Source organism: Pristiophorus japonicus, chromosome 12, assembly GCF_044704955.1.
Source record: "Pristiophorus japonicus isolate sPriJap1 chromosome 12, sPriJap1.hap1, whole genome shotgun sequence".
Taxonomy (NCBI): domain Eukaryota; kingdom Metazoa; phylum Chordata; class Chondrichthyes; family Pristiophoridae; genus Pristiophorus; species Pristiophorus japonicus.
In genome coordinates this window covers 31223700-31239999 of record NC_091988.1, presented here as the reverse complement: position 1 = coordinate 31239999, position 16300 = coordinate 31223700, and the positions used below count along the sequence as shown (strand labels likewise).

Below are 16300 nucleotides of genomic sequence, written 5' to 3'. Positions count from 1 at the left end.
GCTGATTCCGGAGATGAGGGGGTTACCTTATGATGATAGATTGAGTAGACTGGGTCTTTACTCGTTGGAGTTGAGAAGGATTAGGGGTGATAGAAACATTTAAAGTAATGTAAGGGATAGACAAGATAGAGGCAGAGAGGTTGTTTCCACTGGTCGGGGAGACTAGAACTAGGGGGCACAGCCTCAAAATATGGGGGAGCCAATTTAAAACCGAGTTGAGAAGGAATTTCTTCTCCCAGAGGGTTGTGAATCTGTGGAATTCTCTGCCCAGGGAAGTAGTTGAGGCTAGCTCATTGAATGTATTCAAATCACAGATCAATAGATTTTTAACCAATAAGGGAATTAAGGGTTATGGGGAGCGGGCCGGTAAGTGGAGCTGAGTCCACGGCCAGATCGGCCATGATCTTTTTGAATGGCGGAGCAGGCTTGAGGGGCTAGATGGCCTACTCTTGTTCCTAATTCTTATGTTCTTATGTTCTAATAGTAAGAAGTGTTAGGGGAGATCTTTTTAATCAAACATAATTTGCAGTCAGCAGCAAAGCAAAGGTGTTTACCGCTGACCCCAAAGAAAGCTCCCACAGAGATCTCACAATCTCATTGGTGAGAAGTTTGTCCTTTTCGACGTGTAATTGATTTCAGTGCTCTGTAGTGGGAATTCCCTAGTCTGATTTACTGCGACGCAACAAGCTATCTAAGCAGCCAATCACATTGCAGAATTCTTACAGACCGGGAACCAGGAAATGAGAAACTGCCTTTATTCAGACTTTTAAAAATGTTGCAGAGAGCAAAGCAAAGATTGGAGCTCTCAATTGGGGCTAAGGTAGAACCTGAAATATCATGAACAAACTTTAAAAAAAAAAGCTTGTTAAAATTGTAATTTTTATCATAATGGAGAAATTTGACACTCCACAAAATTAAAATGAGTATTTCAGGGCCATAACGTTTATTTAGCAGTCATTACACTGTTAAAACCTCAGTTACACCTAATCCAACAAGGCTTAATATTTAATGAGGTACTTCACATGGGTAATAACGGCAAATGCAGTTAGTTCACCATTAGATGCTGAGAGGATGTTTCCTCTCGTGGGGAAATCTAGAACTAGGGGGCAAAGTTTCAGAATAAGGGGTCGCCCATTTAAGACATAGATGAGGAATTTCTTCTCTCAGAGGGTTGTGAATCTTTGGAATTCTCTACCCCAGGAAGCTGTGGAGGCTGGGTTCTTGAATATATTCAAGGCTGAGATAGATAGATTCTTGAACTACATGGGAGTCAAAGGTTATGGGGAACAGGCAGGAAAGTGGAGTTGAGGCCATGATCAGATCAGCCATCATCTTATTGAATGGCGGAGCAGGCTCGAGGAGCCATATGGCCTACTTCTGCTCCTATTTCTTCTTTATGGAACAGCCCAAGTTTTTGTCAGTTTCACTGATTGCCAGCTATGTGGGGGGGGGGGGTGGGGGAGGTGCGGGGGGCACAGCACAGCCAGTGTCGGAGCAGTGACTGCCCACAACTTCAGGACTTCCACATTTAGATGTGCATGCGCTACATCCTGAAGCTGTGGTCAGTAACAGTGGGGTAATAATGGCAAACACTGTTAGTTCACCATTATTAACCCCCGCTGCAAATTCCGCCCCAATATAACGACATAATTTTTAAATGGCCACATTGGAAAATGGAAATATCATATGATGAATTTTCTATTTCAGTATTTAATATAAATACATGACTTGAATTGAATTTACAGGGCATTGTGGAAAACAGTGAATATTTCACACAGAGAGCACATTGGATTACACAAAGAAGTGCTGGAGCTGTCCTGGTATCTCAATCCTGTACTCAACAGAGGTCCAAAGAAAGTGGTACTATTCTGGCAGGACAAGGTAATTGAAGAAAAATTCTTTGTGTAAAACTTTTAGTGAAAGGATTTTTTAAAAGCCAACAGAGAACACTGTAACACTTACATAGAATGTGCAAGATGGGAAAAGATGGGAAAAGGTCATTGTGGCCTATTTTGTGACAACTATGAGAAATATCTTTAATGAGTTCAGCAGATTTAGCAGATTTTAAATATATTTTCACAACAAAACTAAATTAAACCATATATTTCTCAGAATATACTATTGTGAATGGAAAATGTGCTCTTGGAGACGACGTTATTTTAGTGAGAACACCACTCCCTCTTTTTAATTTTTTTCCTTTTTTTCTCCCAAATGGGATTTGCCCTGGTGGCCACACACCATCTCAGTCAAAAGGGAAGGTGGGCAATCTGCCACCAAACTTCCATCTATGGCAGTCTTAAATTACTCACGAAGAAGAGACCTGGGATGATTCTCCCTCCCTTCTAGTGAGGAAGTGCTTGATCCCACTCTGTGCCTCCCTATGGCAACACAAGTGAGTTTGGGAATTTGAGATCAGAAGCAGAAGATAGTGAGCATGCATCATCTACATGCCAGTATTACATACAGCTGCAGGCTGGTAATAGTTATCCTAGTTAATATTATAAAAGAGCGGTTTTACAGAGGTAAACAAAGATATCTGTTTATTTGCATGTTTTGAATATATTAAAGTTTTTGTGCTTTTACTACAATGAACCTTCATTTGAACATATAGTTAAAACTCCAGTTTCGCATTTCCGAGACACTTTTCAACAGTTGTGGGTGTCGGCACTTAAACGTGCTATCTTATATTAAGCACTTGCATACTTTCCCTTTCTGGTATGCTTGCTTCTGTTAGCCAAATTCATGGCTAATGGAAGTGTATCAACTGATTTAATGTGTATTAATAATATGATAAGGTGCCACACAAGAGATTATTAAACAAAATTAGGACTCATGGGTTTGGGGGTAATATACTAGACTGGATTGAGGATTGGTTAACGCACAAAAACAGAGAGTAGGGATAAACGGGTCATTTTCGGGTTAGCAGGCTGTAACTAGTGGGGTGCCGCAAGGATCAGTGCTTGGGCCGCACCTATTCACAATCTATATCAATGATTTGGATGAGGGAACCAAATGTAATATATCCAAGATTGCTGATGATACAAAGTTAGATGGGAATGCAAGTTGTGAGGAGGATGCAAAGCGGCTTCAAGGGGATATAGACAGGCTAAGTGAGGGGCAAGAACATGGCAAATGGAATCTAATATGGAGAAATGTTAAGTTATCCACTTTGGTAGGAAAAATAGAATGATGAGAGATTGGGAAATGTTGATGTCCAGAGGAACCTTGGTGTCCTTGTACACGAATCACTGAAAGTTAGCATGCAGGTACCGCAAGCAATTAAGAAAGCAAATGGTATGTTGGCCTTTAGTTCAAGAGGATTTGAGTATAACAGTAAAGACATCTTAATGCAATTATATAGGGCCCTGGTGTGACCGCACCTGGAGTATTGTGTACAGTTTTGGTCTCCTTACCTAAGGAAGGATATACTTGCCATAGAAGGAGTGCAATGAAGGTTCACCAGACTGATCCTGGGATGGGGGCATTGTCCTATGAGGAGAGATTGAGCAGACTAGGCCTATATTTAGAGTTTAGAAGAATGAGAGGTAATCTCATTGAAACATATACAATTTTTACAGGGCTTGACAGAGTAGATGTAGGGAGGATGTTTGCTCTGGCTGGGAGTATCAAACCAGGGGTCACAGTCTCAGAATAAGGGTCGGCCATTTAGGACTGAGATGAGGACAAACTTCTTCACTCAGAGGATGGTGAATCTTTGCAATTCTCTACCCAAAATGGCTATGGAGGTTAAGTCTTTGAGTATATTCAAGACAGGGATCGATAGATTTTTGAATATTAAGGGGATGATGGGATATGGGGGCAGTGCAGGAATGTGGAGTTGAGGTAGAAGATCAGTCATTATCTTATTGAATAGTGAAGCAGGCTCGAGGGGCTGAATGGCCTACTCCTGCTCCTAATTCTTATGTTGTTATATATTAGTCTGATTGAAGCTGATTTATCCTGTGCATGCATATGTATTGCACCAAACAGTTGTGAGCACTGATTTGATCACACTGTATTTAAGTGAAAACTTAATTTAGTTAAATTAAAACTGATGTTTTGCTTCTTAGCTTTTTACATTTTGGTTGTACTTTCAGCTGAATATGCATGATATTATCACCCTTGATGGCAGGTTAGCCCACGCGTTTTCAAACATTCAGGTATGATGGAACTTTATTTCATGAGCATACAGTTCAAAATTATATATTTTAATTATTATAAGCCAGCAGCAAGCGAATGAAGGTTTTTATACATAATAAATGTTAACTACTGGATGTCAAGGGTTAGTTTAGGTTGTGAATAATATTCAGAACTTAAGTGATAGCCCTAAAATTAGTAAAGAAATTAATTAACTTCTAAGAAAGAAACAAGTCAGGAAAAATGGTTAATGTAGAGTTCATTCATAGTAATGATTAAATAACATGAGATTGTGAATAGAACAGTGCATAACTCTGTCTTGAGGCTCTGAATTAACAATACTAAATACTGTTGCACTTTAGATGAGGAGGAAGGCATCATACAGTATGATTTGAACATAGTTTGTTTTTCCCTCCCCCTTCACCTCCACTATCGTGTAGTCAAATACTGTTAAATACGTGGTTCCCAAGGTCATGATTTCTGTAGACTAATTTATGATGCTTATAATCCTTTTATTAGACTAAAATTTAAGCAAAGACAGATTGGCCTGGATTTTGCTGAGAGCGGCGAAGGAACGGCCTTTGCTGTTCACCTCGCATACAGTTGCCCGGAGACTTTTTGTGGGTTTGTTAGCGGAGATTTCTAGTTTTCCAGTGTCCCCAGGGCGTCTGTGAGCAGGACAAACAGCAGGGAGGCTCTTCAACCAATCAAATTGAATAATCCTCACTGAGAAACACAGACTGCAAAACAGGAAGTCAAAAGCACGAAATATAAATTACATTAAAATCATTGTACAGGAAGTGAAATAAAGATTGGGACACAGATTAAGGGAGATGTATAAATGAGAAAAACAGCATAACTAAATAAATAAAATTCTTTTAATTTTTTTAAATCTGCGACTCCACACATAAAATTAATTTTTCAGGGCCGGGGAGGTTTTTCAGCAGTAATTATCACTTATTATACTGTTTAAAAACTCAGTTGCCCCTAATTGCAACTTTTTAATCTGTCTTGGCTGTGAGTGGTTAATTAGCCTACATTCAGACCTTTGCAGTGATCTCTGTGCAGATTTCACCGGTGGAGACTGCAACAGCGCAGCCAGTGGAGGAGCAGGGTATTACTGAAGTAGCTTCCCCGATTCCTCAATAGCAAGGTACCAGGTTGGATCACTGATTTCCGCATTTGACTACGCAAGTTGCTGTCAGTTTTACCCTGTAGTAACTGACAGCCGTGTTATTAGTATAGCAAAATCCGGCTCGTTAATGGGCTAAAATCTGGCCCCTCTTGCCTCCTCAATGAGTCATTGGGCAAATTCATTGCTTGACACAGTGATGTGCTACATAGATCAGAAAGATCTCAAGTTTGATGTCTGGAATTTTCTGGATTAGCTGATCTCAGGTTGGTCGCACTGGAGTGCCAGGATTGGTTTTTGTATCCATAATCTCCATTAATCTACAAATCCAGCATAATTTTCAGTAATTTGGAGAGTATTCCAGACCAGATAAATGGAGCCGGTCACTCAGCATGTTAAAAATACATTTTGGGTATAACCCTTTTTCAGTACTTTTCTGTTTTCTTACCTTTTTTCCTTGTGTGGGCTTTTCCCATATCTTCTCACTAATTATCTGTTTACATGTTCTTTTTTTCTTTAATATCTTCCCATTTCCTCACTTATCTGATCTGTCATAGTATTTCATATCATCTAACAGTTTCCTACTAAGCACTTTGTATGTTATTAAACCAGTTCATTTCCTCTCTGAGATTGGAGTATGTGTTGTTACTCTCCCTTTTCTCTCCAACTTTACTAAAGTGCTGGCTTATCTTTCAGTTTTCAGTCTGACAAAGGTTTATTCCCAAAACACAAACCCATTTTTTTCTCCTTACAAATGCTGACTGATCTGCCATTTCCAGAATTTCCTATTTTTGTTTCAGATTTCCTGTTTTTTTTTAAATTTCTTTGCAATGGAGCAAATGTTATTGAGAATTTCATTTAAACAAAACGATACACATTTGTGAATGAGAGAAAAGAGAATAAAAAAAAGAAAGAACTTGTATTTATATAGCGCCTTTCACAACCTCAGGATGTCCCAAAGCGCTTTACAGCCAATGTATTACTGTTGAATTGTAGTCATTGTGGTAATGTTGGAAATGCAGCAGCTAATTTGCACACAGCAAGCTCCCACAAACAGCAATGTGATAATGACCAGATAATCAGTTTTAGCAATGTTGATTAAGAAACATCCACAAATTGCATACTGAACAGTATTTAAGAATGATTGTAAATAAAGAGATATTATTTTGTAAGTGCAATTTCATCCTTTTGATTGCCTGTAGAATGCCCTGGATTCTTCTCCATCTTCCATTGTCTTACCAGCTGTAAGCCAACATTGGACAAATCAACTGCCTAAATATCTCCAAGCGAAACTTGGAGGAAACCCAATATATGTGGATTACTTACCATTTTGGAATCCAGAACTGAGCAGCACTAAATCATCTTTACTAATAGTGAAATTACCATCAGTGCACAGGTAAAATTAACTTCCACATGTACTACAATAGGCACTATCACATTGATTATCTTAGCTTGGAGACCATTATACAAAAGGAAATCATTATACAATATTTTATTATAATTTTTTACTGAAGTCACACATAAAACTATGATAAACGTATAATTAGTTTTCCAAGAAAGGATACCATGGATCAGAATTCTTGCCCCCCCCCCATCAATTTTCTTCCTTTTGCTCTTGGAGATGATGACTGAAGCTGGAGCACAGTTTCATGAGAGTGACAGCCCTCCCGTACATTGATCAAGTGACTAATCTTAATGATCCTAGACAGTAAATGTAAGCTTAGCGGTATTTTTGACCACGATGCATCACAGTTAAGCTTGATACAGTCCCCACCTGATGGTTTCATATATATGCATGTTCTAGCCGGGATCACTGGATATCAATCAGGCTGATTTTTCTCTTCTTAGCCTGGGAATGTGGAGGTCAATTGAATGCACCTTCAACCACCTCAGCTCAGGTCAGCTGATTTTGCACAGATTGGGGATTAAGCATGGGAGCTTCATGATCTCACAAATGACCTAAATACAACCAAGATCTTGCCCCATGAGGAAATTGTGGGAGCAGACAAATTTGTAAAACAACCCAATATACTAACTGTGATCTGCTTTCCCTTGAAGCAGATAGAAAGCAAAGCTTTTAAACTCTTTGTAGCTTCCCTGATTGCTCAATAGTTAAGCCATATAACTGGCAAGGTACCAGGTTGGATCACTGGGCTGTGTTGAGTTAGCTGATCTCACCTGGGTCAATGGGCAATACAGTTGACCTTCGCACTTTTGGATTAGGTAGGTGAAAATTCACCAAGGTTCTTGATCCTGATTTCAGGGAATCAACACCTTCAGGAACGGGGGCTGGGGAGAAAACTGTAGAGAAAAACTGACAGAAATATTTAGTAAACTACAGAGGATTATACTTGAATATCAGAGGACTAAAATTTCACACCTGTTGCTTGCATCTATTAATGACCCTATATTTCTCTCTGTGACTGGAAAAGACACATGTCATAGGACTCCACTCATTATGTTTTTAGGATGAACATCTTTGATAAGCTCGTGCTTAGGCTTGAATTCAGGCTTTAATTCGCATAAACTCAGATAATCAATTATGCCAATCCAATAATAGGTTAAACCAATATTATTTTGATTTCTTAATTGATAGTCTATCCTGCCTACAGATATGAAAAGTTTTAGCGTTTTTCTAACAAGGTGTAACAAACAAGAAACATGCTGGATTGTTAGCATTGTCTATTTTTGCCAGAGTACTCAACTCTGTAAAATGATATAAACAGCAGTGTGTCATTTTTCACTTCTTAATATAATGTTGCAATAGAATTTAACTTTTAGGAATAAGGAAGCAAATTACTACATTTTTAAACATTCTTGCCCTAGATTATTTCAGCTTTCATATCTAAGATCATTTTCACAAGTGTCTTCCAACATCTCATACCTTTTGCCTTCAGTAATGTGCTTGGGTAAACAAACTGAAACCCTGTTTGGTAATTGCTTTTAGAGCCTGGATTATTTTATGCCCCTATAAGGTTACATTTCATTCTTCAAAAGAAAAGGGTATAACATCATACTTTGTTTAAAATTTAAAAAAATGAAACAAATTTATTAAATGAATACTGAACTAGCAAATAATCTAGTTATATAGTTATATATTTACAGTAGTACATCTTTTACCTAACTGCTTGAGTAGATCTAATAGATAATTGGATAAATACTTGAAGGGAAAAAAATTACAGAGCTACGGGGAAAGAGCAGGTCATTGGGATTAATTGGATAGCTCTACCAAAGAGTCGGCACTGGCACGATGGGCCGAATGGCCTCCTTATATGCTGTATCATTTGATGCTTTTAAGAGAATGCAAAAGAACTAAGCTAAGTTTTTTCCTCTCCTTAGGTACTGTCCCCGTCCTCTTCAAATCTGCCATCACCACCCCGTTCCTCAAAGCAGCCACCCTTGACCCCACTGTCCTTGCAAACTACCACCTCATCGCCAACCTCCCTTTCCTCTCCAAAGTGCTTTGAACGTATTATTGCTCCCAAATTCATGCCCATCTTTCCTGCAACTCCATGTTTGAACTCTCCAATCAGGTTTCCGCCCTTGCCAAACGGCCCTTATCAAAGTCACAAATTATATCGTATGTGGCTGTGACTGTATCCTTTGCAACCTGGCTGCAGCCTTCAACACTGTTGATCACATCATCCTCTTCCAACACCTCTCTCCATCATCCAGCTGGGTGGGACTGCCCTCGCTTGGTTATATTTTTATCTACCCAGTCGTAGCCAGAGAATCACCTGAGTGTTTCTCTTCCCACACCTGCATCATTACCCCTGGATTCCCCCAAGGATCTTTCCTTGGCCTCCTCCTATTTCTTATCTACATGCTGTCCCTCGATGATATCATCCAGAAACACAACATCACTTTCCAAATGTATGCTGATGACACCCAGCTCTATCTCTCTTGGCCCCTCTACCAATATTTCCCCCTAATATTTTGGGGGTGGGTGACCCCTTTGCGGCCCATTCATAGTTTTGCGCATGTGCAAAATTTAACATTAGCCCATATTTTGCAGTGCTTCCGACAGCGTACAGCGTCAGAAGCCTTCAAATACTGCCCAGCAAATGCCCACGAAACTCTTGCGCCTGGTAAAGCATGCATAGGGCCTTCTTTTACCAGCATAAGGGTTAAAATAAATGTTAAAATACATTTTTAAAAATGATTTTAACATTCACTTACATTTAAAATGATTTTAGATACATTTTGTCCCATTTAAAAATGTTTAAATTTATTTTTCAAAAAATTATTTTTTTATTTTAAATGTTTAATTAAAGGGTATTTTAATTAATTTTGAACCTGTGATCATTTATTTTTATTTATGTAGTGTGAAATTTTATTTATTAGGTGATTTTTATTATGCTTATGGGGATTCCGTACGTAAATAAAATCACCAGAAGCATCACAGGAATTCCTCCTTTTTGATTGGTTAGCCGGGCCCACGGGATCCCAGGAACACTTGGAAACTGCATGCACCCCTGGGATCCGTGGGCCTTTATGCAGGCGTACGCCTGCAGGCTCAGGACCGGAACAGACTGGAGCTCCAGAGACACCAGGTAAGTTTGTAGTTTTCTTTCGGTTCGGAGACGTACATGGGCAACAAGCCTCCGATCTCAATTTCCAGGCCAGTGAAAAAGCCGATCCCGGGCTGTGCGGGACCAGCGGAGAGCTGCACGGCCACGCAGCTTAGAGGGAACGCTGCCCTCCGCTGTCTCTGATTTGTCATGTTGCTTATCTGACATCCAATCCTGGATGTGCTGAAATTTCCCCCAACTAAATATTGGGAAGACTGAAGCCATTCCTAGCCACCGACTCCATCCCTCTCCCGAGTCACTTGTCTGAGACTGAACCAGACTGTTCGCAACAGTAATGTCTTATTTGACCTTGAGATAAGCTTCTAACCACTTATCCACAAGACCAACTACTTCCATCTCCATAACATTGCCTGTCTCTGCCTATACCTGAGCTCATCTGCTGCTGAAACCCTCACCCAAGCCTTGGTTACCTCTAGACTTGACTATTCCAATGTTCTCCTGGCCGGCCTCCCATTTTCCATCCTCCATAAACTTGAACTCCTCCAAAATTTTGCTGCCGTATCCCAACTTGCACCAAGTTCCATTCACCCATCACCCCTGTGCTTGCTGACTATGTTGACTGCCGGTCTGGCAATGCCTTGATTTTAAAATTCTCATCTTTGTTTTCAAATCCCTCCATGTTCTTACCCATCCTTTTCTCTGTAATCTCCTCCAGCCCTACAACCCTGAGAGATCTCTGCGGTCATACAATTCTGGCCTCTTGCATATCCCCGATTTTAATCGTTCCGCCATTGGCAGCTGTAGGCCTTCAGCTGCCTGGGCCCTAGGCTCTGGAATTTCTTTGCTAACCCTCTCCACCTCTCTACCTCTTCCGTCCTTTAAGATGCTCCTTAAAACCTGCCTCGGCCCTCAGCTCTGGAATTCCCCCCCTCTTTCCTCTTTTCAGCTGCTCCTTAAGCTTTTGGTCACCTGTCCTAATATCTCCTTACATGACTCGGTGTCAAATTTTGTTTGATAATGCTCCTGTGAAGCATCTTGGAATGTTTTACGAAATTAAAGGTGCTATATAGATGCAAGTTGTTGTTGTTTGTTATTTCGTAGATAACTTGTAAAAATGCACAGTATTTCACATTTTCAGGATAATCAATTTGTCTCTTCTCCCAATCCCTGCTATGGCTTGGTGCATCTTACATAGAAACATAGAAAATAGGAGCAGCAGTAGGCCATTCGGCCCTTCGCGCCTGCACTTCCATTTAATATGATCATGGCTGAACCTCCATCTCAACATCATATTCACACTTTCTCCGCATAACCCTTGATACCTTTTGTGTCTTGAAATCTATCTCTCTCCTTAAATATATTCAGTGACTTGGCCTCCACAGCCTTCTGTGGTAGAGAATTCCACAGGTTCACCACCCTGAGTGAAGAAATTTCCCCTCATCTCAGTCCTAAATTTCCTACCCGTATCCTGAGATTGTGAACCCTTGTTCTAGACCTCCCAGCCAGGGGAAACATCCTCCCCGCATCCAGTCTATCCAACTCCGTCAGAATTTTACACGTTTCAATGAGATCTCCTCTCATTCTTCTAAACTCTAGTGAATACAGGCCTAGTTGACCCAATCTCTCCTCATCTGACAGTCCTGCCATCCCAGGAATCAGTCTGGTGAACCTTCGCTGCACTCCCTCTATGGCAAGTATATCCTTTCTTAGGTAAGGAGACCAAAACTGCACACAATACTCCAGGTGTGGTCTCACCAAGGCCCTGTATAACTGTAATAAGACATCCTTGCTCCTGTACTCAAATTCTCTTGCAATGAAGGCCAACATACCATTTGTCTTCCTAACTGCTTGCTGCACCTGCATGTTTGCTTTCAATGACTGGTGTACAAGGACACCCAGGTCCCTCTGTACACCGACACTTCCCAAGCTATCACCATTTAAATAATACTTTGTCTTTATGTTTTTCCTACCAAAATGGATAACTTCACATTTATCCATGTTATACTGCATCTGCCATGTATTTGCCCACTCACTCAACCTATCTAAATCGCCTTGCAACGTCTTTGCATCCTCCTCACAACTCACAATCCTATCTAGTTTTGTGTCGTCAGCAAACTTAGAAATGTTACATTTGGTTCCCTCATCCAAATCATTTATATATATTGTGAATAGCTGGGGCCCAAGCACTGTGGTACCCCACTAGTCACTGCCCGTTACTCTGAATCTTGGACCCAATTCAACTCCAAAGGACTGAGACCCAAGAAGGACTGTAGAAAAATATATTTTACATGAGGAAGAAAAAGAATTAATTTTTTTTAAAGTATTCGAAAGGTAATAGAAAAAGAGAGCCAATAAAGGAAAGTTGCAAATAAAGAACAAAGAAAAAAATGTGGTCCAATCACAGGAACTAAAAATTTGACCTGGATTTTAACGTAATCCGCCTGGCAGTCGATGGAGCATAAAATTGGGTTGGATATAAAACAGCCATGTGACTCTAACCCGTCCGTTATTGCTAGGCAGGTTAAGTTAAAATTGAGGTCTATTTCTCCACTAGACCACTCTCACATATGATCAATAGAGACAAGGGTGAGTTTTCACATGGTATAGAAACCGGAAATATCCCTCACAGGATCAATAGGCACAGGATGAATTAGTCACGTATGACTGATCGTAACAGGTCAAGTTTTCACATTGTCCAATGACAGGGCATATTGTCACACAAATCTAACTTATACTTAATTTGTTTTCATGGGTTGAATTATCATACAACCAAATACCGGATAGTAAGGGTTAAGGAGACACAGATGCTGTGTACTCAAACTAAGCTTGCCATTCTCCTTTCACAGACCTATAGTGACACCAGACACCGAAATCCGAGCTGATGATGGTAAGCATTCAGGTTGTTTCACACGTTTTAATCTGCTAAGATTGTAGAATTTCAAAATTTTAGACAAAAAATTCTACTTTAATAAGAAATACTGCAACCTGGTTTGGAGTGATCTATAAAGTATCTAAAAAGTAGATACAATTGCAGGTATTTGTTTCTATTTGAAATAGAATCAGCTGAGTTCTGTGGCAAAACCAAACACTACAAAATGTTCCCAGACAACAGAAGAGAAAGCAGTCTGTGGAACTGGTATTTCAAAAATGTTTAAAATGCAACCATATAGAATATCGGACAGCTTGCTCAAAAAGCCATGAATTTATTTTCTCTGCCTAATTTTTCCTACCTTTCCTGAAGGCGTCAACTCCTCAACGGGGTGGTTTCAATGTTGATGGGGTTGCTTTGGTGCCATGACAGTGAGTGTTGCTGGTCTATTACCCTGGGATGGTGGTGGTGGGGGTATAGCTGTCTGCTGTCCTTATTTGGCATTCACATTTTCAACTGGGGTCTGGTGAGAATGCTGATAGATTTTCCTCTCTTTAGTGTCAAAGGGCACTAAGCCCAATTTCAACATCCCTGTTATTTACCAGGCTGACGTAGCTAACTGAGCACAGGCTGGGAATTAGACCTATGACCTTCCTGGTCTGTAATGCTCAGTTCCTCATTGGATAAGCTTGCGGGATTATTGGGAGAGTGATCCCATTTGCATGTACAATTGCAGCAACAGATTTCATACATGACCATATACCACATCTTCATTTGGAATTAGATCAGATCCTCTGCAAATAAAAACGATAATCATATGATTCTTTAGATAAACACTGATTGCGTTAACTAAACAATTACTAATGCAGATAAGCATTTGGTTCCCTTGGTACTTGCAGTGAGGGAGGGGTTGATGCACCAGTTACTCCATGACAGTATAGGACAGGCGCGATGGAGACCAACTGATCTTTACCCGTTTTGTATCTCAAGCTAGGGAAAAAGAGTTGTATATTGTAAAAGCAGTTGCCCACATCAATACGAATGAAACACAGTCTTGTTGTGATAAAGAGGTCATTATATTAAAAAGAGCAAAAGTATATTTTGCCTTTTTGACAGAATTTACTAAAGAATACTTTCTTTATTTTTAAACAGATGTCATTAAACTGGTCATCGATGCCTTAAAAGCAAACGGTGTCCCTTACACAGGAATTTTCACAGCCAGCCGAAGTTCCCAGGTATAAAATATTAAAGCCACTGCATACTTCTTTTCATTGTCCTACTGGTTATTCACCATTGTGTACTAGTCAACATTTTGCTGTGCCATGGAGAGTTGTGGTATTTGTTCATGCCCACAACACTCCACATCCTGAGTTTACTCATTTAGCCGTGCAACTTTCAGAGCCATGCTGAAATGAGAGCACCCAGGCACTTCCTTGTAAGGAGAGAGGCGGAGGGGGGGAAATCGATTTTCTGGCCTGTTTCTCCACAGCTCCTCGTGATTGGCTGCAGAGTGGCTCTGGCAGATGCCTGAGAGCAGGTTAGCCATTCAACTTTTGGTCAATTCAGAGTCACCAAGAAGAGAAAAAAAAAACGAAAAAAAAAGCAAGTCTCGCCCTCAGCAAAAAGAAAATACATCAACAAACTGAAAGGTGCGTGTCCATTGGCTAAATCCAAATCCACATGTTAAAACGGACTAAAATGAGCTCCCTAGTCATTTCCAAGTCAGAACTAACACAGTTCATAGGACATTTTTGCACAAAGGGAAAAAAATCCAAGAACAAGTCAATTCTGATTGGCCAGTAGCCAGCTTGCAAGCCTGAGAATGTTGTGTATTGTGGCGATTTGCAAACTTTTTTTGAAAATAGGAAATTTAAAAAGTCTAAAATATAGTGCAAAATCCATACAGATTTGAAGATTTAAAACTTCTCACAGGTGCTCTGGAATATATGTCGATACACTTATTAATATATTGCTCGTTGATCACAAGTTTTGTACAGAAGTCTTTCTCATGACTGCTAGCATTGCTGCAAGTGGCATAAATACTGGAGATGCCTAGTTCTTCAACACCAGGTGTGCTCACTTCAATATTGTGAACTCCTCCCTTTTATTGTCATTGCTTTGCATTGCCACTAGAATGGTTCTTACTTCCTGCTTTAGATCTAGCTCTGCAAGCTGTTGAAATATGGCCTTGCTTCAAGCAGTAAAAAGACTTTGCATTTCTGTATTGGCAGGACTGTGGTGAGTGATTTCCATTGCAGCGATAACAATTCACTGAACTCCTCTCACCGATATGCTTTTGACTCAGTTTCACAGCTTTAGGTTCGGAGGTGGCTTTATGACTATAGACCTCAGCTGCTGCTTGAGTTGGACAGAGCTCCCTAGCATTCTTAGATGCCAACTCCATAGATAGGGCAATTTTTCATACTGTCAAACGTTAGGTTTGGAGTTTTCAGTAACTTGGACTGTGTGTGCTCATCCACCAGTCCACACACAAACTTATCTAGCAATGCAGATCCAAAAATGTGCCAAAGCTCCAATGCAAAGACAGGTTCTTAAGAGCTACAATGTACTCACTGCTGGTTTCACTTTGTTTTTGGTTTCTGGTACTAAACTTATAGCTCTCTGCTATTTCTAATGGCTTTGGATCGAAATGGTCCTCAAGTTTCTCGACAATGTCTTCAAACAACGCATCTTTCGCTTTCCCAGCGCAAGTCGGTTTGTCAATGTTCCGTAGACATCTGGCCCGATCTCTGTTAGAAAAATAGCTTTTTTCCATTCACGAATTACTTTTCTTTGAGCTTGAACATTCTCATCTACACCTTCTGTCTCAATAATGTTATTGGCCCTAAAAACATCTCCATCCATTCAGTGTAGGAACTGAATGGTTTGCGAGCTCGGTCATACATGCTGAGCCTTCCGATGAATCCCGTAGGTGCAGCCATGATTGTCCCGATCCCGTCGAACAGTGACTCAGCGCACTACCTGTGTACCTGTGAGAATCAATGCCGCTGTTGCTGTGTTTACATGCACACATACATACAAAGCACAGCCAATTCTGCATCAACATTAACAGTAAAATATTTCAAAAATTCAGTTAGGTGTCACAAATTCACCTTAAATTTGTCCACTCCAAGGTTGAACACTGTGTCCTTTCATGATCCTTAAAAATGGCTTTGGGATCACATCCTCATTGCCAAAATGTAATATATGTCGGTAGAACAAATGAAAGACAGAGACACGATGAGTTGCTCGTCCACATGCAATCTTTATTAGGCCAGAGCAAAAAGAACATGCTCATCCCAAATCATGTGATAATACATTACATGCTCAAATCTAAAGTGATAGAATGTTAGAATCCTAAAATGTACATACTAGAATTAATTTCCTTTCCTAAGACATGTCTGCTTGTTTAGGTGACATAAAATATCCCATGGCCTGGTGTTCTGGTCAACATTCTTTTCAACGAACACCACCAATAGCAATTTATTTGATCACTTGTCTTGTTTGTTGTTTGTAGATGATGCATTTACTTACAAAGTAATCTAAAAATAAAACACTTTGGGACATTAAGGACATGTATATAAAATGCAAGTCAAAAAAAACAAATTAGATTTCCTCTATTATTACTGC

At 40.0% G+C, this 16300-nt stretch overlaps 1 protein-coding gene across 1 annotated transcript in view; it reads left to right on the top strand.

The window, feature by feature from the left end:
• Nucleotides 1-16300, top strand: part of LOC139276753 (V-type proton ATPase subunit S1-like) — a 46233-nt gene that overhangs the window by 11555 nt on the left and 18378 nt on the right. The window contains exons 2-6 of the mRNA XM_070894763.1: nt 1746-1881; nt 4098-4160; nt 6472-6665; nt 12648-12688; nt 13823-13905. Coding sequence (XP_070750864.1) covers nt 1746-1881; nt 4098-4160; nt 6472-6665; nt 12648-12688; nt 13823-13905 — 517 coding nt within the window. The remainder of the gene's footprint in view (nt 1-1745; nt 1882-4097; nt 4161-6471; nt 6666-12647; nt 12689-13822; nt 13906-16300) is intronic.